At 41.1% G+C, this 24,388-nt stretch overlaps 1 protein-coding gene across 8 annotated transcripts in view; it reads right to left on the bottom strand.

Annotated features, from left to right (window-relative positions):
* Nucleotides 1-21,393, bottom strand: part of PYGL (glycogen phosphorylase L) — a 61,193-nt gene extending 39,800 nt beyond the window's left edge. For 3 of the 8 annotated variants that reach the window (XR_004677029.1, XM_034992803.1, XM_034992802.1), the window contains exons 1-8: nucleotides 20,427-21,387; nucleotides 17,847-17,925; nucleotides 14,631-14,734; nucleotides 7,531-7,662; nucleotides 3,661-3,772; nucleotides 3,110-3,192; nucleotides 830-973; nucleotides 509-601 (exon numbers count right to left, since the gene is read on the bottom strand). Coding sequence is in view for 6 of the 8 variants with exons in the window: in XM_034992803.1 (XP_034848694.1) it covers nucleotides 509-601; nucleotides 830-973; nucleotides 3,110-3,192; nucleotides 3,661-3,772; nucleotides 7,531-7,662; nucleotides 14,631-14,734; nucleotides 17,847-17,925; nucleotides 20,427-20,498 (819 nt within the window). In the remaining 2 variants the exon portion in view is untranslated. Of the gene's footprint in view, nucleotides 1-508; nucleotides 602-829; nucleotides 974-3,109; nucleotides 3,193-3,660; nucleotides 3,773-7,530; nucleotides 7,663-14,630; nucleotides 14,735-17,846; nucleotides 17,926-20,426 lie in introns of all 8 variants that reach the window. The other 5 variants (XR_004677031.1, XM_034992804.1, XM_034992799.1 and 2 more) reach the window with 4 other exon arrangements.
* Nucleotides 21,394-24,388: the final 2,995 nt, after the last annotated feature.

Raw genomic sequence — 24,388 nt, 5'->3', positions numbered from 1 at the left:
ATGGTTTTTTTCTGGGGTGGTGGGGGGAAGCAGCCATTTGTAAAACTGTCTGAGAAAACTGAAGACAACATACTGATAAGTCTTCTCTACTATCCTAACATGCCGTTTATTAAAAGCAAAATCTGAGCAATACAAACAAGTAATGTTCTGAGAAAAGTACACAGTACGTTTAAAATACTGATTTGCAGACTGGTGGAGACACATAATTAGCTGTGTTCTGAGGTTGGAGAATTTAATTTAGAATCCTTTTCGACACAAAAATGGCAATCACAGTGTAAGTCTGAGCTACTGAGCTGCGTCCCATTAGGAATTTATTTACTTATTAGTCTTCCTCCCTGTAAAGCTGTTAAGGACAGAGAAATGTTAGCACCAGGCAGACTTCACCTTTAACCATTGGAAGTGAGCAACAGTAACTTATTTTGAAAAACTGTAAAAGGAGCTTTTGGCAAAATCTCTGAACCACAGATATACTATTAATTAAAGGAAAAGGAAGCCAAACTATCCAGACCTTGGACCAGGGCAGTTTTTCAATATCCACAAAAATCCTCATCAGCTCAGGGATGGCGAGTGCGGGGTGTGTGTCATTCAGCTGGATGGCAACCTGTACGGGGAAAAGGCATCAGTGGCGGGTGATGGATGGCCCGCAGTCTGGCTTCCTTACCCTCATGTACGTCTGCACAAAGCACCAAACAGAATGCCCACCCTCGGTGAGGCGCTTTAAGCCTACCGCACCTACTCAACTTTTTTAGTACTGAGAAAGGGGAGTAAATCTGATAGGAAGTCCTGATCCCTCATTGTCTCTGTCCGTGTTCGCAGACAGAACACTTGCCTGGTCTGGAAAGGCATCGAACGCAGTTTTGGCACTATCCGTGGAGCCGAACTTGGAGGCTTTGAAACGTCGGATGACATCTTGCAAGGTAGCAGCCACCACAAAGTACTCCTGCTTCAATCTCAGCTCCTTCCCTTCAAAAAACTTCAAGCCAGAGAGACGGAGTGAGAGTGGTTCACACTGTGAGGCGTGGCCAAAATATGCCAGAGATCTCCTGCCCAGAGAACTTTAAGATGAAAGCTCATAGGACATCTGGAGGAAGAGGGCAGGTTGAAGGCCAAGCATCAGGCTTTGCTCCTTCCTGAAGTGTAAAGGGATTTAAAGAAGGCATACAGGATAAAGGGAATGGGAGACAAGACAATAGCAACAACCTTTTTGAAGCTGAAAAATAGATGGGTGAGTGGTAATTGGGCCAGAAGACCCAGGAAAACTGAATAGAAGAGAAGAGCCAAAAAGCAATTAAATTTATGCCCCAAAGCCCCTAAAGGCTCAGGACTTGGCAGCACTGGTGCCCTTGGAAGTAGGGGAGAAGATATGGTAAAAGGTCAGCCATGAGCCTAAGCAGTAGCTGGCGTCAGACTTCACCCCCAGACCCCCGAGCTGAGCAATCTCTTTCCCCAACGCAGGCAGAAGCCCGATGTGTATTCTCTGGAGATGGTAACACAGGGGCCTCTGGGCTGGAGAGAGGCATGGAGAGTCGAAAGCAGGGGTACCACTCTGTACTGAAAATGGGGGGAAGGGGTTTAAGTGAAAGTTTATGTGCTGAATTGTTGAGACTCTAGGCCTTCTTCTCCCAACCAAATTTCAGAACCCAGGCAGTGGATATCAATTCTGCCAGGAAGGAAGCTGCAAGAGCCTTCCCTTGAAGGTGAGAAAGATTAGAGCAAACAGTCCTGCAGGCAAGATCATGGAGGATGCATCTGAGAACTCAAGACCGTACCACTGAGGAACTTAAGGAGCACATCTGAGATTCTGCACTTTTCTTATAGATGATCAGAAGACTTTAAAGAGCTTTAAGCAAAGAAAAAAAATAACTAGCTGCAGAGGGACGACAGTTGCAAGATTCCTGGAAGAGGGACTCATGTCTGGAGGAGGGCTATGGCCAAGTTGGCGACAGTGAATGACGACTATGGCGACAGTTTGCTTTTGTAATTACAGTACAAAAATGATTGATCAACTCGTACTTAAAAACAGGCATGACCCTGACAGCTACCTTTTACTCAATGAATTTAGTTAACTTTGCACCCCATGCTAACTCTGTGTCCCCTATGAATTGCCGTAGATGGTTATTTCTAAGTAAAGTTAGGTTTGGTCCTTACTGAAGATAGGGAGGATTAATTTCAAGCCCCGTCCAGTTAAATAATTCTGCAGGCTGGGTTTGGCTAGGCAGTGCTTGGAGGGATTCTTACTTTAACTTACCACGAAACAAAACGACTTTTTGCTTTTGGGTCAGAGATTTTTCTGACATGTACTGAAGTCACAATGTCTCTCTCAAAGGAAAAAAATCACATATACCATTAAGTTTCTGAAAATGCTGTAGCAAACAGCCGAGTACCAATCTGGTTGTTTCTGAGACTTATTATTAAAAGAGTAATCATTTTCATACAGCTTCAAGAAAATAATTTTACCCACATATAAGATAGAGCTAAGTATATTTAAACCAACTAAGAATCCACAGTGGTCATCTGTGATGCAGTTCCAAGTTAAAAATTTTTTTTTTTTTTAATTTTAGCTAAGCTATTTTTAGTGTAAAATTGGGAATAATCACCTATGAGAAAAAGTTTCAAGAGATGAATAAGTGGCATAAGAAACAAGCGTTTGCTCCTGGGTGTGCTCTGAGGTCCAGACCCCACCTCGCCTGAGCGTAGAAGGCTGGGAAGAGCCTGTCAGCGAGGGGAAGAGGCCAGGCAGGAAACCTCCAGGGTCTTCTGCCTCTGTGGAAGAAACTTCCATTTGGAAAGGAAGTAGTATTTTACCAGTGCTTCACTTCATCTTTTATATCCAGGTTTTGTTTTGAAATGTACAGACATAACCTCCTAATTGGTTGTGAGGACACTAGTCAAGGGCAAAATACCAATTCTGACTTCATGTATTGTACAAATTTGTTTTCCTTACTTGGGTGGCAGGGGAAATCTAGACAATTCAGGAAGAGATATGGAGATTATAGTGCATTTAAGGAAAAAAAAATCAATATTGGAGATGTGCTTTATGGGCTATGGAAAAGTGCTTCTGAAATAGACTGCTTCTGTTTCCACTGAGAAAGCAAGCTCGACCACTCACATTATCATTGGGATAGAGGACCCGGGAGATGTTCTCGGCCAGATTTCGGTCCAGCACAGCCTGAATGTAGTCTCCAACGTTAACTGAGGGGAAGGTTAGAAAAATGAATAAATAGATAAGCCAGCCACTGTTATCGAAGCCCCTTGACCTCACCTGATGCTTGCTGTGTACCACGTGGATGTAGGGATTCCTACAACTCCTGAAAATCCAAAAGGATTTCCACAACCCTCCATGCTGTGATTCGCATGAGAGTCTAAGAGGGCCAGACTGCAGGACTGCTTTTAAAATGTCCTCCGTGCATGCTCCATACAATGGCTGCTCACTGGAGAGCTCTGATCAGAAACTCAAAGCTTTTCTCTCAACTAGCGATACTAACTAGCAATCAGAAAGATTACATGCACACACACTGACACACACAGAAACCATTCATGTCCCAGTCCCCAAGATCCTTGTTTTGTGCCCTCTTTTAGAGCTGGTGCTGATCTGGTTGCCTCTGAGATCAAAAAGATTAAACACACACGCACATTCATGAGAGCCCAGGCTGTACTCACAGTCTCTGAGGTTAAAGTCATTCGGCGCCCGCGCGGACCAGAGTCGCATGGTGTTGACGGTGTTATTCATATACCCAGGCACTGGGGTGTCATATGGCAGGGCCAGGACCACCTGTGGGATTAAACCGAAGCAGCTGCTCAGTTTCCCATGTGTGGTGACGTGGGCTGAACAGTGGGCCGGGACACAGCAAGGGATTACAAAATAATAATCAGCGTAAGTTTAGTGTAGGTAATTCAGTGATTCTGATTTCAAATACGGATCAAAATTAATGGAATGGAAATATATGAAGATAGATTATAGATGATATTGAAAATGCTATGCAAGATTTTTCAAAGTTGCATGAAGAAGAGTTATTTTAGTGGGCTTACAAATCAGCTGATAATTAGCTGAGATGGGTGTAAGAGGTGAGCTTTGGAAAATCTAACTCAGTCTGTGACAGTCACTGAAACAGAGAACAGGAAGATAACTGCGTTGCATGTGAATTTAAAATTTATGTGGGAAAAGACTCACTTCTATTCCCTGCCTCATCAGTCAAGCTCTAAGGAAGGGGAATGACAGACTGATTGTACTGGAGGATGCTAGAGATCATTTCGTGCAATCCACTCATTTTGGACATGAAAGGAATGAGGCTGAGAGAGAAGTGACTTACCCACAGTCACAGTCAGTGGTAGGGTTGAAACCTACACAAATCTCTTTAATGTGGTCTGCTGAATTATGAATGAACGAAGCATTATAGCCTGTATCAGTCAATCATATATACTCAGTCACGCTTCCATGAAGACCACGACCTCGAAGTAATAAATCACCCTTCTTTAAATACCTTTACTAGAAAATAGAAGTCTCTGGAGATTTTTAAAGCACGTTGTGATCCATCAGGAAAAGGTGTTTACAGAGTGGGGGTGAGTCTGGGTTCAAACATGATTTGTCCTTCTGACCCTTGAAGTGTAATTGAGGCAGCTGGGGAAGCACAAAGCTCGGATGTCTCTTTAGAGAACTTCAGGCACAACTTACCACCTGGGAGATCGAGCCCAGCCGAGCTGAGGTTTGTTTTCTTAGGGATGCTTCCATTGTGGTGAGATCTTGAGAGCTAGGACTTGTCTCATGAGCAATCTTTAACCTCGGGCCCCATCAGCCTGGCTGCTTGCTCTGAGTTATAAGGCCCACTGAGGCTCTTACTGAGGATCCTCTTTCTTTCCCCCTTTCTCTTCATAGGTGCCATGCCTCCTCCTCTCCCCACTCCCTTCTGTCATTCACAGGCATTGCCCCACTATGGCACTTGCACTTCTAATTCTCTCTGGTGTCTGTTCTCCAGAGGACCTGAGCTGACACACAGGTGAAATGGATTGCTCGGTTTATTGGAAGTTGCCCACAGCATGTGCACACCATGCCTGTCCTCATGCTCTCTGACCTCACCAGCTACAGACCTGGGCCTGACTTGGGCAATGGCTTCCAGAAATCCATAAAGTGCTGCACGGCTTGGGGCAGCTCACCTTGTATTCCATCTGCCCTGTGACATTGCCTTTGTGGGCACAGAAAAATATACTGTTTCTAAATGAATTTCTGGATATATTATGAAAATGTTTAGGGGTGCTCTGTAAATACAAGGTAGCTCAACAGTTGGACCTAGTGTAAACAGAATATTTCCAGGATTGATTGTGTAAACTGCCTACATTTAAATAGCTCAGAAGTCACTGGAAGTTTTAGACACTAAAACCTACACCAAATACTCACTAGTTTAATGCCAAATACATATGTGAATTCTTTGGGCATATTAATGATTGATTTGTTTGCAGCTCTCCTAACTGTATTTGTAACCAACTGCAACTCAGATTGTGTTTTTTTAATACAAAGATTTTTTTTCAGCATTGTTGAAAAGTCCATAAATGTCCATCAAAAAGAGTCTAATAGAATAAATAATAGGATATCAATGCAATGGAATTCTGTATCATTAAAATTATCATATAGCTATCTATTAATTAGTATTGAAATTGTTCACAGTGTGTTAGCAAGTGAAAATGTTACAAAACAGTATAGTAAAATCACATTTTAAAATATATATTTATATATGTATGATGAAATGCATGGGAAAAATTTTAAAAACTGATACACTAACAAATCAGTGGTACTTTGAACTAAAGGATTACAGGTGATTTTTATTATCCCCCTTACGATGATTTGTATTTTAAAAATCTTCTTCAGTGAATGATAGGTATTTATATTACTTGGCTAATTTAAATAACGTGCAATAATTTGAGCATTTATTTTCTGACTGAAGCAAGGACTGGAAAAATATACCCAAGCAAGGAGGGCATACATTCAAGACTTCCGAGAGTTCTCAAAAAACATACCCGCTATGCTGGGAAGATGCCAGACCTACACAAGTGAATATAAGAGCACCGGACTAACCTAGCCCTGAGGGTCGAACGTGCACAGTGGGAGATCGACTACCTAGAGTACCTGCGAGAAGCTGACAGTGTGTGTGGAATCAGAGGACAAGACCCTGGCAGAAAAGCTCATCCGAGAGGTGGAAGAAGGTCGGGACTCTGCTGAATGCAAGTAAGAGAACTGTGTCCACACAAACGCAGCACAGATAGGGGTCTGGCCAAGTAGGAGAGTAAGAACTAGATGTGTGGTCTTGGGTGCAGGCACTGGGAGAGAAACCTTAGCAGGGAACAGGTGTCTGAAGGAAAAGTCAGATCGTGTTCTATTGTTTAACCAAATTTAGAAAAACAGAAAGAGAAACTTATCTTGAAATTACAGTATTAGTTTATTCCTTATACTATTATACTATCATGACCTATTTTAGCTTCTAATCTGCTATTTCCTATGTTGAATAAATTCATCTTCAGATAGAAAAATCATTTTTAAATAGTCGTATTTTTCTGAACTGTGAAGAGCTCTACATGGATTAGCAGAATAAATTATCAGTTTAAAAAGTCAACTATAAAATGGGTCTTGATTCTTCTAAAATAAAGCATTTATTCATGGGGAATAATCCACAAACCAAATGAATTTAGCATTACAGTACTGAATTTCACTCACAATTTTGCCAACTAAAAGTATTAACTTGCTCTTTACCATTTCCTTTAAGCTTTTAAAGACTGGCCGGTGACATATCCTTCCCAGCCTGAGATTATATTTATTAAGCAAATATCTCAAGTAGAGCCTCCAAAGATTGGACAATGCAGTCTAGTAATTAATAGGGGTTATTAATCAGGAAGTAAGAAGACAGCAGAGCACAAAGCATCACTGGGGGTGCTTAGAAATGAATTGGTCAGCAACAAGGTAATGCTCAAATCTAGTGGCAGGATAAATACCTAGTCATGAATTAAGTCCACTTGGATTGACACCAGCATGATTTCTCTAGAAGTGATTTTGCACAAAATAAAAATATGGTTTGTAATATTTTGTATTATTTTTCTTGACTTTGCAACGAATACAATTTTTGGCAATCCTTTCAATAAATACTTTAGCTTTAATACATTTACCCCTGGTAAGTCCCAAGTAAATGTATCTATGGCGTAAGAAAGGACATTTAAATTTATTTAATCTTGGTATCAAAAACTTTATACAAAACTGGAGAGCAAAGCACACTAGAATTACAGAATTGATTAATCTCTGAAAAAGCTGATTGCAAAATGACTGATAAGTCACTTGACCTTGGGGAAGTCACTTGTCTCTTGGTCTCAGCTCCCTTGTCTCCAAAGAGTGGGTTCACTAAGAGAAGGAACAGATTTATTGATAAAAACATACTCTATTATTCAATACATAATGTACTATCCTCAATGTCATATACACATCATCCTCTATGCTATGTATTCACTGCGCTATAGTATACAAAGTACTCAGCATGAGGACACTCTGAATACCTGGGTGTCGGTCCATCTGGTCCCAGTGTCGGTGTGCTCTACTTTTCCATAGAAGTGCACGGGCAGCATGAACTCAGGCCGGGCCTTCTCCCAGGGGTTTCCATGTCTGAGCCAATCATCTGCCTCCTCTACCTACGAAAAGGACACGGCTGAGAATTTATTTTTCAGGAGATGTGGACCTTCCATTATCTCAAATCAAATTATATCAAATCAAAATATCTTTTTTTTTTAAAGATTTTATTTCTTTATTTGACAGAGAGAGATAGTGAGAGCAGGGACACAAGCAGGGGGAGAGGGAGAGGGAGAAGCAGGCCCCCCGCCGAGCAGGGAGCCCGATGCGGGGCTCCATCCCAGGACCCTGGCATCACGACCTGAGCCGAAGGCACACGCTTAACGACTGAGCCACCCAGGCGCCCCTCGAATCAAAATATCTTTGACTAAATCAATGCAAGAATACTGTTTTGGTAAGAAAGATTATTGATTCTGTCAAACTTAGTTCACCTTTGTTAGAGTATTACAACCTAAACCAACAACAATCATACCTGTCAATACATATTACTGCATTTAATTCTCATAGCATAACCCTGTAGGATGGAACTATGATTTTTCCCTTTTTAAAGATGAGGAAATTGTAACTTGCTCAAAGTCACATAGATAGTAAATGGCACAGCTGAATTTTGACCTTAGGTGTGTGGGTTCTATGGGTGGGTTCTGGGTGTCTGTGTCTTAACATCTGTGAATACAATTGTCCAGCTTGAGGGACAGAGAGAGGCCATCCAGGGATGTTTATAGTTGGGTAACTGGACCTGAAGGCTCCTACATGATGGTTTCTGTCAAGATTCTTTTGCCTAGAACACACAGACCAGTTAAGAAATACCACTCATAGGGGCGCCTGGGTGGCTCAGTCGTTAAGCGTCTGCCTTCGGCTCAGGTCATGGTCCCAGGGTCCTAGGATCGAGCCCCGCATCGGGCTCCCTGCTCAGCGGGGAGCCTGCTTCTCCCTCTCCCACTCCCCCTGCTTGTGTTCCCTCTCTCGCTGTGTCTCTCTGTCAAATAAATAAATAATATCTTTAAAAAATATATAAAAAATAAAAAATAAAAATAAAATTGAGATCTGTTTAAAAAAAAAAAAAGAAATACCACTCATAGAAAGCTCTCTTTTTATAAAAAGATTTTATTCATTTATTTGACAGAGAGAGAGAAAAAGAGAGAGAGAGAGACTGAGAGCACAAGCAGGGGGAGCTGGAGAGGGAGAAGTAGGCTTCCCACTTAGCAGGGAGCCTGACATGGGGCTCCATCCCAGGACCCTGGCTCAACTGACTGAGCCACCCAAGTGCCTCAACAGCTCTCTTAATAAAGCTGATGTCAGTATAGATACAAGACACTATTACATTTTGTAGTCTTTGTTTAATTTAATCCCTTTAATAATTTTGATCTGATAATGAACTATTAATTATGGTTCATGTTGAAAATAATATGCACTAAGATGTAATGAATTTATTTATTGACAATTTCAATATTTTCCCAGGTATTTACGTTAATTTATAACCACATATTTCTTATAAAAATTTTAAGATCATAATTTGTATTTAGGGTATTCTGGACATCAAATGGATTTTGGTTTGCAATAAACAAACATGCCAAAACAAAACCAACAAAAAACACATTGGAGAGGGGGGATGTATTTTTAAAGTAAGGACATTATTAGTGAAAGCTTTAAAATATTACACCTATATTAAAAAATGCAATTGTGTTTTGACAAGAAAGGAGGGGTAAGGGCTTTTAGGACAAAGTACTCTTGTCAAAGAAATTACCCCAAATCTGGTTATTTTACTTATTTGATTTCTCACCTTCCCCTCTGAGAAAAGTTAGCTTTAGTTTAAGAAGAATTTGTTCATGAATTATGACACACTGCTGGATGTTTCATGACCACCACCTAAATATGAATTCAGTGCCGGCCCCAGGCATAGTGTGGAAACAAGGAAACACAGCTACTGTCTTTTGAGATATCAGACAAAACACTGATGTCAACAGACAGACAAGGAAATACACATGCATTTATTTATTCAAACACTGATCATGACTTTATGTCAAGAAAGCCAGTGAGCTACCCATTAACACCAAGTACCAGCATAGTGGTGAATGAAAAGGGGACTCATAGCAACAACACCTGTAAATAGTAGATCCAGGAGTTAGAGAGATGCGGAGGCAAGAGGATGCATCAGAGGCAGGGTAAAGCCTAGCGGAGGCTGGAGCCAAGTTTGAGCTAGTCAGCTGATCCAACCTTGTTAAAATGCAGATTCTCAGGCAGTCTGGGGAGAGGTCTGAAATTCTGCCTTTTTTTTTAAAGATTTTATTTATTTATTTGACAGAGAGACACACACAGTGAGAGAGGGAACACAAGCAGGGGGAGCGGGAGAGGGTGAAGGAGGCTTCCCGCGGAGCAGGGAGCCCGATGCGGGGCTCGATCCCAGGACCCTGGGATCATGACCTGAGCCGAAGGCAGACGCTTAACGACTGAGCCACCCAGGCACCCCTGAAATTCTGCATTTTTAACATGTCCCCAGGGGCTATACATGGTGATACGAAGTCAGTAAATGCAACTCAAAATTTAGACTTCTGCTAATCTAGTCAGAAAGAGAACAAAAAATAAAATACAAACTAAACACGGAAAAGGCTGAATTTCATTAGCTGTTAAGCTTTAGCGAAGTCAGAGTCCACTAGCTTGTGTTAATAACTAGAAACTCCACACAAATAAATGAGAATATCCACAGAGGATCCAAACATCCTGACTTACAAAACACTTTCTGCTGCTCTTAGGCAAGGGCAGGTGGGGGTTTAAATACTGGTCAGTTGTGAACATTGCTTCCTGTAATAGGAAACACCTCATTTCAGCACTCGGGACTATTATAAAACACACCTGAAGATATGACACGAAATGGGACATGGAGGCAGAAGTAGCTTTCCTCTCAAAAACCATGTGTACAGGAGAGCTGACAAATATGTATTTTTCTGCTAACTCTGGGCTTGCCACCATTGGCCCACACCTACGCAAGTCAGAGGTTGCATTTGCTCTTTCGAGGACATGCAAAGTGACAAGGCACCAGTCAGCAGATTACTCCTAATGCTATTAAATGTTGCTCTAATTTTTCCCTGCCAAATAATGGCTGATTTCGACTTGACTGGAGTAACAAGTTCGGTAGGAAGAGAGAACTCCTAGCTTGCCGTTCTTTATTTTGAGTCTCTTCCTGATTTGGCAAGGAATCAGACAATAATTCCCTCAATTTCACAAAGCTTGATTTTCAGGTAAATTGAAAAACATTTCATCACCACAAGCCGGTCCGAGCAGATCAGAGGAGTAAAGAGAACTGCCCCCACCACCCTCACTAAATCCACAGAAGCTGCGGGATGGTGATAAACGTCTTCTCTACCTTGCTTTTGTCCAATGACTCAACAAACTGGTCTGTCAATTTAGATTTCCGTGTAGCCAGTCATCCCTGAAGGCACTAACATGTGGAGCTGTGTGAAGGGTGGAGGCAAGATGGGAGAAGAGCTTTCATTTATGTCCAAGTGGGCTGCTGGATCTGAATGTCCCAGATGAAAGAGAACTGAGACAAAGCAAGCGTCGGTCTGTGGAGTGAGGAGCCAGGTGCCAGTCAGGCGAGGGGGGACCACCCCAGAGGAATTACTCAATGGCATCTGTCCTCCAGCCAGCACGGAGCAGAGATTAGCTCAGGGAGCTCTGTTAGTGACTGAATTCTAAGAAATGTTCTCGCCGTCAACTGTGGGATACACAGGACACAAAAAACTTGCGAGCAAACCAACATTGCCTTCTGATGGTACAAATAACTGAAAACCGTATCTGGGGAGTCCCACGAATTCAACAGCGGTAACGAGAAGCTTGCTGGGCAACGCGAGTTGTGCATGACTAATTACAGCGGGCTTAGCACAGGTTCTAAGAGAGAGAAGCGTTCGAGTAGATACTGTTTGATTCAACTCTGAGATACATGTGACTATTAAACTTTAATGCAGGGCTGTCGCAACTGTCTTTCTGTCCTTCTTCCCAGGGGCCAATTGTTTTCATAGAACACTACTACTGATAAAGTTTCACCGAATCTCATTAGAGTTCAAGAATTTTGTTAAATCAAGAATTTTGGCAATAAAATTATTTTCAATGGTTTACAATGAACACTTTATTATTGTAAATCTTTCTTGAAGAGAGACTTCAAAACCTACAGGTCCATTAACCTTTAAAAATCTTCCCAGCTTGGGGGTGCCTGGCTGGCTCAGTTGGTGAAAAGGGCAACTCTTGACCTTGGGGTCATGAGTTCAAGCCCCACGTTGGGTGTGGAGTCTACTTAAAAAAAAAAAAAAATCTTCCCAGCTTGTGCCATTTTCTTCAGCAATGAGGTATCTGATGTGTGTGGGGCATGCCCTTCCCCCAAGAGGCATGCTGCTTTCCTGGAAGATACTTTGTTTTTTATGGAAATAGTTTCTTTTTTAATGGTATGATGTTAAAATCCCATCCCAGTAAACAATGGATATAGTAAAGAAAATGATGAGTTTTTCTGACTCAGTTTCAAGTCATAGTGAGAGTAGTGATGATGGCCAGTGAGGTCAGCTTTGGAGACAAGTGAAAGTCATGTAGTTTCTCTTTTTTACGACCACTAGAAAAATATACTTCCTGGGTCTGATAGGAGAGAAAGGGACGGTTTCCTGGAATAAAGGCTGCTGAACAATAGCAAAGAGAGCAGGTATGATTTTAAAAGAGTGAACTTTCATTAAACTCTGGGGAAAATGCACTTGAAAAAAAATTTTTTGAGATGGATTTGCTGAATTTCTTTTAAATTTTTCACAGAACAGTAAAGAGATAAGAAAGGAAACCCTTAAACAGTTGGGGGTATAATGAGTACCACACAGGATACTTTCAAAGACTGGGAATGGATACCGTGTATTGCTTGGTCAGATGGTGTCAAAATGTTGGTCGTCCTGGAAATGCCTGCTAACCTAGGTTTCTAACAGTGAAACTCTAGGTTACTTCATTGAGGAAGGGAACCCATTATTTTGTTTTTATAACTTCCATGATTATAACATACACATTTCTTATGGAATATGAGTCATGTGGAAGAGCAAATATAAGATAGTAGAAGTCACCTGTAATCGTATCTCCCAGAGATAATGACTTTTGAAGCTTTGATGTATTTTTTTTCCTACTACTTTATCTTTTTGGCTTCTTTTGGATAGGTCACACCATCCATATGATTCCATAATCTCCTTTTCTCAACTAACATAAACAAGTTCCCATTTTACTAAAATTAATAAAAAATATATTAATAACTATATCGATATTAAATAATACCACTATTTATTAGATTATCCTCTTTTCTTAGGCAAAATTAACATTTTACTGAGTGCCTATCTGTGTGCCAGACATTTTACATATATTCACAATGGTTTCATGAAGCTGGTATCTCCATTGAGCAGATGGGAAAACTGAGGCTCAGAGAGGTCAGGTAACCTAATCAAAACAACACACCTCATAGGGGTAACGAGTTGCAAGTAGGCCTCAAATTAGAAATCAGATCTCAATTAGGGCCTACATGTTTTTTTTCTACACAATGCTGCCTTCTAATTTATCTAGGGATACCTAAGATCCACTGGTCCTTAACAAAATTGGAAGTTTGTCTTTCAATATGCACCCAGTATTCTCCTTCTGAGACTTTTTCCTTGGCACATTCTCTTATCACATCAAACCTTTTAGTTCCTTCTTCCGTGGCTCAGAGTGTCAAAATACTGGAGGGGAAGGAGAATGGTGTTGACACTAAACTTATTCTCATCCTTCCTCTCCCTTGGAATTAGCTCCAGTCTAGGTCCCCTCAACCAATCCTGAGCACTCTGCCCTCTCAGACTGACTCATGGAAGTGTGGGAGGGGCTCAGAGAATGTGGCCCTTTTGGAAATCGAATCCAGTATCATTTTGTCAATGATGTGTATGTAGGGGAAAAAGATAGGGAGAGAGAAAGTCTAAATCACACTTAGCATCAGGGAAGACTATCCCCACTAGGGCTGATTGTAGGCTCAAAGAATGACCAAAGACAAGAATGAAGGGGGGAAATCGGAGGGGGAGATGAACCATGAGAGATGATGGACTCTGAAAAACACACTGAGGGTTCTAGAGGGGAGGTGGGTGGGAGGAAGGGTTAGCCTGGTGATGGGTATTAAAGAGGGCACGTTCTGCATGGAGCACTGGGTGTTATATGCAAATAATGAATCGGAACACTACATCAAAAACTAATGATGTAATGTATGGTGATTAACATAACATAATAATAAAAAAAATAAAAAAAAAAAAGAAAAGAAACGAATACCTAAGAATCCAGTTTGGTTATATAAAAATCACATGAGAGTTATTTGTGTGGTCTGATTACTATTGTGCAAATTTCTGTGGAACACTATAATTATACATATTAAATATGTGCCAGATTTATTTGACATAATCATTACAAGACTGCCTGCTTGCATCTTATAAAAAAATGAGAACAGGGAATTTACATGTCTTATAAGATAAGGATATTAAGGAGGGTAGGACTGAGTGGAGGCAAGAATACTGAACATGGGCCTGGAAATCTGGGGATATAGACCCATGTTTGCGAGCAGTGTGATCTGAAGTAACTCCACTTCTCAAGAGTCTCAGTTTTCCCGCCTATAAAATAGCAGCATGCTTCCTGCTGTCAAGAGTTACAGGTGAGGATCATCAGTCAAAAGATGTGCTCCTCCATTGTGCGTGCTGCAGAGAACAGATGTCACACATTGGAGGTAGTCCACAGTCAGGGGTCAGTGGTGAATATTTTCAGAGTATTCTCATGAGTCAGGCACTATGTGAGGTGCTTATGGATCTGGTGCTGAATGATACTGGCAGGCTCTCTGCTCTTAGGGAACTCACTTCCCAAAGGGGGAAGACTGAGAGTTTTCAGTGATGGCAATTAAATGCCAGAGATATTAGAAAAGCTCTATGTTAAATGTCTGTAAATTATAAATCACCCAGCGTACTATGAAGGAGAAGTATTTTAATAACAAAATTTTGAAAGATGGCTCACATACCTGCCATCCATCTCGGATCTTCTGATTGAAGATTCCATATTCGTATCGGATGCCATATCCATAGGCTGCAAGTCCCAGAGTTGCCATGGAATCCAAGAAGCAGGCTAAATTAAAGTAAATGCAGAGTCATCAAGGTTAGTCCAAATTTCATCCTTCTTTAAAAAAGATGGCAGCCACAAAACATTTTTTCTCTGAAAAACCACATTTGTATTTTAAAGCAGAGACAGCTGTGCAGTGGGTATTATTTTAAAATAACATTTTAAAATTATAAAATGAGTATTATAGAAAAGTCAGAAAATACAAAAATGAACACAGAAGAAAATAAACAGCATTTACTATCTTGCCATCTAGGAGTAACACTGTGTACATGTTGGCATTTCATTTGAGAACAGATAAGGAAGCTGGCCTGCCTTAGATATATCCATTATTGTGCCCATCACTCACATTGCCCTTTCTCAGGGAAGCTGTCTCTATGGCCCCCTGCTTGAAAGATGGCCCCAGGAGAGGATAATTTACATTTACATGTGACCACCTAACCAACTAGCTGGACACCTGTGGCAGACTCTCTTTCTGGCCAATGGAATTCCAATGTTGTTCAGATATCAGGGGGCCATATGCTTCAGGGAGGCTGGGCCAGGAAACAAATCTTGCTTTGGTCTAAGCTTCTAAGCCAATCATAGTAATTCTATTTCCTTCACCAGTGATTGGTTTCGGCATGAGCACGCAATGACCTACGATCTAATGAGAGGTGCTAGGAAGTCTGCTAGGTACAGTGAAAGATTTCCTTGCTCCCGCCATCTTTTTTTCCATGGGAGGAAAGCCCAAAGAACCACACAGACCCAGAGTCATGCTGTTGAATAAACTAATCTTGGAATGGCCGAAATTCTGGAGTCCTTGTTTAGTCAGTGATAACACACGTCCTTGTCGGTTGAACCAATTTTTGCTAGATTTTCTGTTACTTGTAGCCAAGAGCATTAATGACAGAGCCCCTGATCCAGAGCAGCCAATCAAAAGGCTGGGAAGGGGTGCGTGGGTGGCTCAGATGGTTGTGCATCTGCCTTTGGCTCAGGTCATGATCCCAGGGTCCTGGGATTGAGCCCCGCATCAGGCTCCCTGATCAGTGGGGAGTCTGCTTCTCCCTCTCCCTCTGCCCCTCCCCCTGCTCCTTCTCTTTCTCTCTCACTCATTATCTCTCTCTCTTAAACAGATAAAATCTTAAAAAAAAAAATTAAAAAAAGCTGGGCAGGGATCTATGTTGTGACCAGATGCTATCTGAAGGGTTACACCAATCTGATTGTCCCTCTCAGGAATCTGAACTGAGAAATATACAGAGAATGAGGAAATGTAAATTGGATCTAAAACTGAAAAGAACATTTGTAGACCAAACAGAAATGGGCTAAGTTAGGTTCACAGTGGGGCTCTAAAACAGAGGATCCACAAAGGCCAATGGCCAATGCCTTCAAGTTACTGGAACCTCACAGTAGTCTTCCAGTCCCGATGCTCATGTGGCCTGACTGCTCCAGTTCCTGCTCTCTCAGAGCTGTGGCCATTTGTCCTTTCCTGGGTCTTGATCAAATTATTCTTAGAGCCTGACCAGAATGGGGTCTCAGCCTTTTCAGTCAGGCAGAGATGAGGCCATCTCATGAGAATCACTCAGCCTCGTTCACCACTTCACTCTCTGCACTTATCAGCCAACTGAAGGAGCAAGGTCATTAATATCAGGCACAGAGTGGGGTTAACCCAGCCAACAAATAGGCCTGGGGCTTTACAGAAATGAAAGGCAGGCTGGTTGTCATTCTTAGATGTGTATGCCACTGGTTCTGCTGGTCTTCTTACAGCCTCGTGGAAAGCCTACTAAATTGCCTAATGGTTGACTTTACAAGGTAGTAAGTATCTCTAATACTGATAGCAATGTTAATGCACACTGCCACTAGTGTAAGGAGTAAATACCATGAAACACACACAAACGGATTTCCAGTAACGTGAAAGTGTGTGTAAAATTAAGAGATATTGGAATCATTTTTGAAAAAGAAGAAAGAGATTATTTTTCATAGAGTGCAATCTAATGAAGACATGCATGGTGGTACATTTTTATTATTCAATGTAAATTTCACAAGTACACTGTATGTTCATTATACTGGAATTAAAATAAAAAATAACTTTCACAAGTAATATATCCTCATTGTAAAAAACATTACAACATTACAGACAGGGTGAGCACCCCCAGCTCTGCACTCCTCTCTAGGGAAGATCAGAGGGAGCACTTTAGTATTTCAAATTCCAGACTTTTTCCCCTATGGAATTACACATATACTTACAGAAAATATTTAGTTTTTAAAAAACATAAATAGTATCACACTGTGTTGTTTTTAATGCCACTTGCCTTTTTTTTCTTCCCCCTTAGAGGTCTATATAAAAGTACATAGATCAATTTTATTGTTTTTATTCTTTTACTGCATATTTTTCTGCAGCATACATGTTCCAGTACTTATTTACCTATTCTCAGATCAAGGGACATTTGGTTATTTCTAATATTTTGCCTTAACAGACAGTACTGTAATAATTTTTTAACATGCCTCCTTGTGCACATGTTGAGTGTATCTTTAGGGTAAATATCAGGAAGTAGAATTGCTTGGTCACAGGGAAGCGTATTTTTAATTTAATGAAGTTGGTATTATCTTTTTAATGTTTTCCTTTACATTTGTTGGAAAAATCATTTACTGGATAAAGCACTGGAATTGTATTCATACAAAAAAAGATATTAATGAACCAAATCATACCAATAATATAATAAGTGGATCATTGCCTACCGGTCAATAAGAAAGCAGACAAGACAACAACACAATGGTGAAACAACTCAGGTCACACCTCACAAGTATGTGAAGTGAGCAGCTGTAGACAAACAACAGTGAAGGAAAGGGGCCACTTTGGAAACCCTGAAGTGCACAGGAAGGAGCCGGTTAACTTTGGGGTTTTTAAGCAATGTCTCCCAGGGTTTTAAGCAACGTCTCTTTGGTTCAAGTTCCCTTCTCTGCTCTTTGTGTAGAACTGACCAAACCACAGTGCAAACCCAAAGACAAAGACATCTGTAAGCCAGGTCACACCTTGCACTCCTCCTGGAGAGCCTGTCTGGCTCTCCCAAGCATGGTCACGCACGGCATCTGAGAAGCCGTCACCTGGCCAGACAACACATAACACACTCATGATGTCACTTACCGGCCAGCCTGCCAAGACCCCCATTGCCAAGCCCGGCATCCTCCTCCATTTCTTCCAGCTCTTCCATATCCAGTCCAAGCTGGAGATGAAAGGAAAGCAACACTGGATGCAGGCACAAATGCAGGCCATTTCAGGAAGCACAGTCCTTTCCTTAGTCCCTCGGTCAGGCATCCAGGGTCCTCTGTCAGCTCCTTCACAGAGTGTTCTGACAGCAGAAGCCCCCTGCAAATGCTGGTGACTGCAGATGCAAACCATACGAGATGGCCCAGCAGCAGCGTGGGAAGGAGCGTGGGCTCCAAAGGGCCATTACTGGCTCTGTTACTTCTTAGCTCTCGGACTCTGGGCAACGTAAATCTCTCTATGCTTCTCCTCTCTTATTTAAAAAAATGAGGATAATAGTATCTGCCTGATTTAGGGCTGTTATGAATTAAACGAGCTTATACAAACAGAGCATTTAGAATTACCCTGAACAGATATTTCTCAATAAATGTCAGCTATTACTATTTCTTAAAATTATTATTATTATTATTTTTTGTGCTGTAGGGGTAAACCCTCAGGAATGGTCCAGCACCACGCTGACACTAACCAGGCTGAAGGATTTTGAACACTATCAAAAAGTATGAGGTCAGACTTCCTGGGATAGACTAAAGTTCATCTTTTCATGACCGCAACATATTTACTCACTAGGGTCAATAACTGTTAACCCAAAACCACTTACTGAGTCACTGCCCATGAGACCTGGGACCGGACTGCAGTCCGGGGAAACAGCCCTGAGGGCTAGCTGGACGAGGGCAAAAATCCTCTACTTCTTTCTGAGGTGGGTAAGAGACTACGGGAGGTCAATGAACATCTGTGACCTTGGTGATGGATGGAATTGATGGCCAGCCAGCTCTCTGCCCCCGAGTGTTTGGCTCCCACAGCTAGAGGCTGGTTAGCACTAGCGTGGACTCATGTCAGGGCTGTGCGGACCTGGAGATCCCTTTGGGCTGCTCATCTTACAATGAGAAAACTGATGGCTAGATAAATTAAATGACCTCTCTTATGTTGACTTGATAATAATCTAGCCCATGGATGGCTAACAATGGTTTGTTGTGAAAAGGACGGTATTCTTATCTGAAAGTGAGGCAATCCATTAAATTAGACATTATTTAAAATGGGAAGATAATTTACACATTTACAAACATATATGTAAATTAGAACCACGCTTGAAGTTGATACCCCAGTTTCCATGAGCCACCTTCTTGGGTTCCCTGCCCTTACACCAAACGTGGCTTTTTCACACAAGTCTTGACAACTAAATCTCCTGAGAGTTCAGAAATAGCTTCGCCTCTGTTTATTTTTGGAGGGGCTTTCAAATGTGCTCCCCGGTGACTAGAGTTTACCGGGGTCCTTGTGCAAGCCAACAACACAACGGTGAAGCAACTTAGGTAATAGCACACCAATATGTAAATCGAGTAGCTGTGAACAAATAACAGTAAAGTAAAGAAGAGGCCACTTTGGAAACCCTTCAGTGCTAATGCTAACACTCAGGATTTTTTCAGTTCTAAACATGGACGTCTCAAGTAGGCTGTAAACCTTGAGGAGGTTGACATAGGTTACTTCACCCACCCCAGGCCAGGGGAGGTATATTATTTTCACCTGCTATCAGGGGAGGCAAAGAAAAGGGAAACAGAGGGGAGCTGCAATGATTCTTTCATAGAAAATACCTAAACCCTAACCGCCACGAAGGAAATCAGCCGTTGGCCACAGTAGCTGGTCACACAGGACAATCCGATGCCAAGGAAAAGGAGCAGTTTGGATGGTCTCTCATTTAGAATGTATCTTTGCAAATACACATGCCCCCTTTCTGTCACATGAAAAGGATTAAGAACTATTTGTTTTTGGCATGGAGATCCTTGAAGCTCAGGGGAGAAACAGTTAAATACGTTCCGTTCCGTAAAAACAAATTAGCATATTAAGTTTAAGACCTCGAGTTCCTCATTTAAGGAGGAAGTGTATTTTACATCTCATTAAGCAGTAAAGAAAGTATGTCAATGTAATTTCAAAAACTTATTATTTATGCATGTTGCCTTGACACATGAATAATAGTCAAACTTGGATCATTTTTAAAACTAGAGAGGAGGGGGGCTTGGCTGGCTCAGTTGGTGCAGTGTGTGACTCTTGATCTAGGGGTTGTGAGTTCGAGCCTCACGTTGGGTGTAGAGATTACTTAAAAATAAGTTCTTAAAAAAAAAAAAAAGTAGGTAGGAGTTCAAAGTAGAACTTGTGACTCTGAGAGCAGGGGCTCAGGTGCCTTTAAAAGGTTTGTTTAGATACTAATTCCTAACATGTAATTTGCTGGGGAATGCTGTCAAAAACTGATTACAGAAGAAAATTCTCATGAGGCAAAACCAGTTCTCTAACTTTGTCTCTCTTAAACCAGAGATCTCCACTAGTTTATATTTCTAATTGTAATGACCATAGCTAGAGAAGCAATTTTTCACTTTTTTTTTTTTTTTTTTTGGTGCTACATTCCCAAGGTTCCTGAATTGAACTTGAAATTTAAGGGGAGAGAATGAAAGAAATACGGAGACAACGTACCTGGTAAATGGCCTCGTCACAGGCATTTTGCAGGCCAAGGTTGATCATGGTGTTCTGTAATGTTCGGCCCATGTAAAATTCCAAAGAGAGGTAATAAACCCTCTGAAACAAAGAAAGGTCATGTTAATGCTGGAAGGCCAGTGTTCCTTGTCAACATAAAAACACAAAAGGTCACCAATAAGAAACAAACAGGCGAGACTAAGACAGAGACTCCTAAAGATGGATGAAAGGCTAAATACAAGCAATACTGACAAATGGCTTTGAGAAAAACCATTTTATACCCTATTTTTTGGCAAAGTAGTTTTTATGCCCAGGGAGAAAAAAAGCAAACTCATCCAACTAATTAGATTCAATGTTTTGTGTGTGTGTTTTCCTTCTCGTTCATGAGCCTCATGAATTAAGCATATGTTTGGACAAACAGAAGTCAGATTGCCATAGCTCATCACTCATTTTAACATATTTATATGATTAGAGTCAGGTGGGTTTGACTGTGATCATCTCAACTCATCTAGAAAATGTAAAGATTAACTCCTTCAAGACACACACAGTGGCCAGAACATAGCCAGTGTGTCTGATTACTGCAAGTAATAGTACAGTTAATTATTTTAGAATAAAATGATTCTAGAAACGCTGTGGTCTGGCAATAACAAAAGACTACTTCAGGTTTATTGGTGTTTGTTCTTGATGAAATGGGAAATTTCTCTATCAACTCAGCAACTGTTTGCCTTTGACATAAAGCCAGGTAAATACTATTTGAGATGAAAATGAAAGGTGCCAAGGTCAGAGTTGCCTAAAACCTTTCAAAATACAAGCTAAGTTTACTAACTTAAAAAAAAAATAAGGAAGATCAGTGAGTAACTTCATCATCCCCTTTTACAATACCTTACTTTCCATAATGCTTCCCCTTTTCTTTTCCGCCAAACATGAAACAAATATCTATAAATGCATCAATACAAAGTCACTTCAGACCTGTACCTCTGAAACAAATAATACATTATATGTTAAAAAAAAAAAAAAAAGAAGATAGTAGGAAGGGAAAATCTGAGAGACTATGGACTCTGAGAAACAAACTGAGGGTTTTAAGAGGGGAGGGTTGTGGGGGGATAGGTTAGCCTGGTGATGGGTATTAAAGAGGGCACATATTGAATGGAGCACTGGGTGATATACGCAAACAATGAATCATGGAACACTACATCAAAAACTGATGTAATATATGGTGATTAACATAAAAAAATATATATATATTTTTTAAAAAGATGTTATCCAGTATTACAATGCTATGGACAATAAAAATTGTCAATGTTATAAAAAGCAAAAACAAAAAAAAATTTTAGGGATTCCTTCATTATCCAATAGTGAGAACCCAAAAGAAAAGTATTTGGTCAAACCCAAAATATAAAAAGACTATAGCTCAATATAAAAAATGCTTATTATAATATTTAACTCATTAGTTACACACATATATATTTAAAATATTATATGAAAATGTCAACTTGGAAATTTCACTTTTTCCCACTTTCATCTTACGAAACAACTGAATTCTAAGTGTTCCCATGGATTGTCAACATCCATATCTTAGTGGGTCATATAACATGGTTTTCCAGAGCATATCCTCATTATTTTTATCCAAGGTGTTTGAATATCTATAATGCTGTCATTAGGGCCCTCATCAGCTTATTAGCTGCCTCTGTCTGAGAAAGGGAAAAGGTATCTTTTCTGAGGCAGAAACAAGCCAAAGAGGTGCATGGCCCCCCTCCCCCCCAATGGATGTACCCTTGTATACAAGGCTACTGCAATACAGGAAAGCCACAAGCCACACTTGCATAACATCAGGGCAGTTTTTTCCATTCTTCTCTGTGTATTCATGATCTCGATAATAAAACCACCATATATTGCTTTTTATGTTTTAGTGATCCATAAAAAGCTTGTTTGTAAATATAGTATATATATGCAACACTTGCAATTGTGAGTTCACACCCCAGATGACTACATGTGTTAAATTTGTTTTCCTTTTTTTAAAAAGATTATATTTATTTATTTATTTATTTATTTATTTATTTATTTATTTATTTATTTATTTTAGAGAGGTAGAAAGAGAGCCAGCAGGGGGGGGAGGGTTGGGATGGGGAGAGGGACAAGCAGACTCCCCGCCGAGCACCGAGCCCCACATCAAGGGGGGGGGCTCGACCTCAGGACTCTGAGATCACAACCTGAGCAGAAATCAAGAGTGGGACACTTAAATGACTGAGCCGCCCAGGTGCCCCTCTTTGCTTCCCTTCTAATGATTCCAAATTAGCATGGACTTCAGACATTTTAGGACATTTCAAGATCTTCCTAAAAAAATGTTGTTGCTTAAAATAAAGTAATTGAAAAAGCCCCTCATTACATGACAGACTTTACAAGTACATGAATTTAAGGTGATTTCCTATTTTCACTTAAATAATTTTTGGGGGGGAAACCTTACCTCATGTTTGGGGATATACAAGACCTTGAAAAATTGATCTACCCCATCCTCTTTTTTTTTTTTTTTTTTTAAAGATTTATTTATTTATTTGAGAGAGCGAGAATGAGAGAGAGTACATGAGAGGGGGGAGGGTCACAGGGAGAAGCAGGCTTCTCACTGAGCAGGGAGCCCGATGCGGGACTCGATCCTGGGACTCCGGGATCATGACCTGAGCCGAAGGCAGTTGCTTAACCAACTGAGCCACCCAGGCGCCCGATCTACCCCATCCTCTTAGTCAGCGGTCTCTAAACACTTAAAACATACTCCTGGTAGTAAAATTTTTGAACATCTCCAACACATCTTATAAATTATGTACATGCACTACTATTACTGATATTTTATGTATCTTTTACATAAAGTGGACATTTTCAAAAGGCCTATAAAGATAAAGAAGACATAACAATAACCAGTATTTAAAAATAATGTTATTTTTAGTCCCAGTGTCAATCAGAGGCCCCGTACTTCTGGGAAGACCTATGAACAGGTGCAGGACAGGCAAGAGTTGAGCATGGAGACACATGGAGGTGGGGGAGGGCATCCCAAGTGACAGGTGCATTGTGGGCAGAGGCCCAGAAGTGGGACAGGACATGGACCTGGACAGGGACAGCTGATCAGTTTGGTGGGAGAGCAAGGTGAGCCCAGGAGGGTAATGGGAGATAGGACAGATATGAGGCATAGGTTCACCTGGCTGAGAAGGCCTTAAATGCATGACTGTGACAGGCAGTGGGTGCCATGATATCTGAACACAGGGCAAGATGTGTTGCTTTGGGAAGCTTAATTGGACTACAACACACAGAATGAGATGGGATTCCATACCCAAATGGCTTCAGGAGCCAGGCAGAGAAAAATAAATGTGTAATGGGAGTCACATGAAACAATGAGGAGTCCTGAGCCAAGAACTGGGATGTACGTGTCCTGCTTGAGGGCACTGAAAATTTAACTGCTTAAAGGTGTCTTGCTGGCCAAATGAAACACAATGGCTAGCCATACTCAGCTGCACGCTCCCAGCTTTATCACTTGCGGGGAGCAAGGTAACCACATAGAGGTCTAGTTCCTACACCAGCAGCCTGGGCCTCCAGCGCAGAAAACGGAGAATGCAGAAGAGTGGGTAATTTCACGAGAACCCACAGGAATCAACAGAATTTGGCAAGCTGCTGAATGGGGGATACGGGAGGAAATCAAAGGTGAGACTCAAGTTTTGTGTCTGGGTGACTGTCAGGATGGCAATGCCATTACAATTACAAACAGAAGGTAAGCCAGGGTTCAGAGGGATGATGATATGAGTTTGAGGAAATAGGAAGAGATCTAGGTATGTTCACTGAGCACTCAGACATGTAGGAATGGAGTCTGAAAAGGAATCCCAAATCTGGGATTCATCTGTACAGTTACCAGACAGCAGAGGAGATGGGAGGAGAGCTTGGACACACTTACTGGCTCCATTCTGTGTTCTAATGAGGGC

The sequence above is a fragment of the Mirounga leonina genome, unplaced genomic scaffold (genome assembly GCF_011800145.1).
Source record: "Mirounga leonina isolate KUSES-001 unplaced genomic scaffold, KU_Mleo_1.0 Mir_82, whole genome shotgun sequence".
Classification (NCBI taxonomy): Eukaryota; Metazoa; Chordata; class Mammalia; order Carnivora; family Phocidae; genus Mirounga; species Mirounga leonina.
The sequence above is the reverse complement of the archived record's forward strand: the minus strand, read 5'-3'. Positions and strand labels throughout refer to the sequence as shown.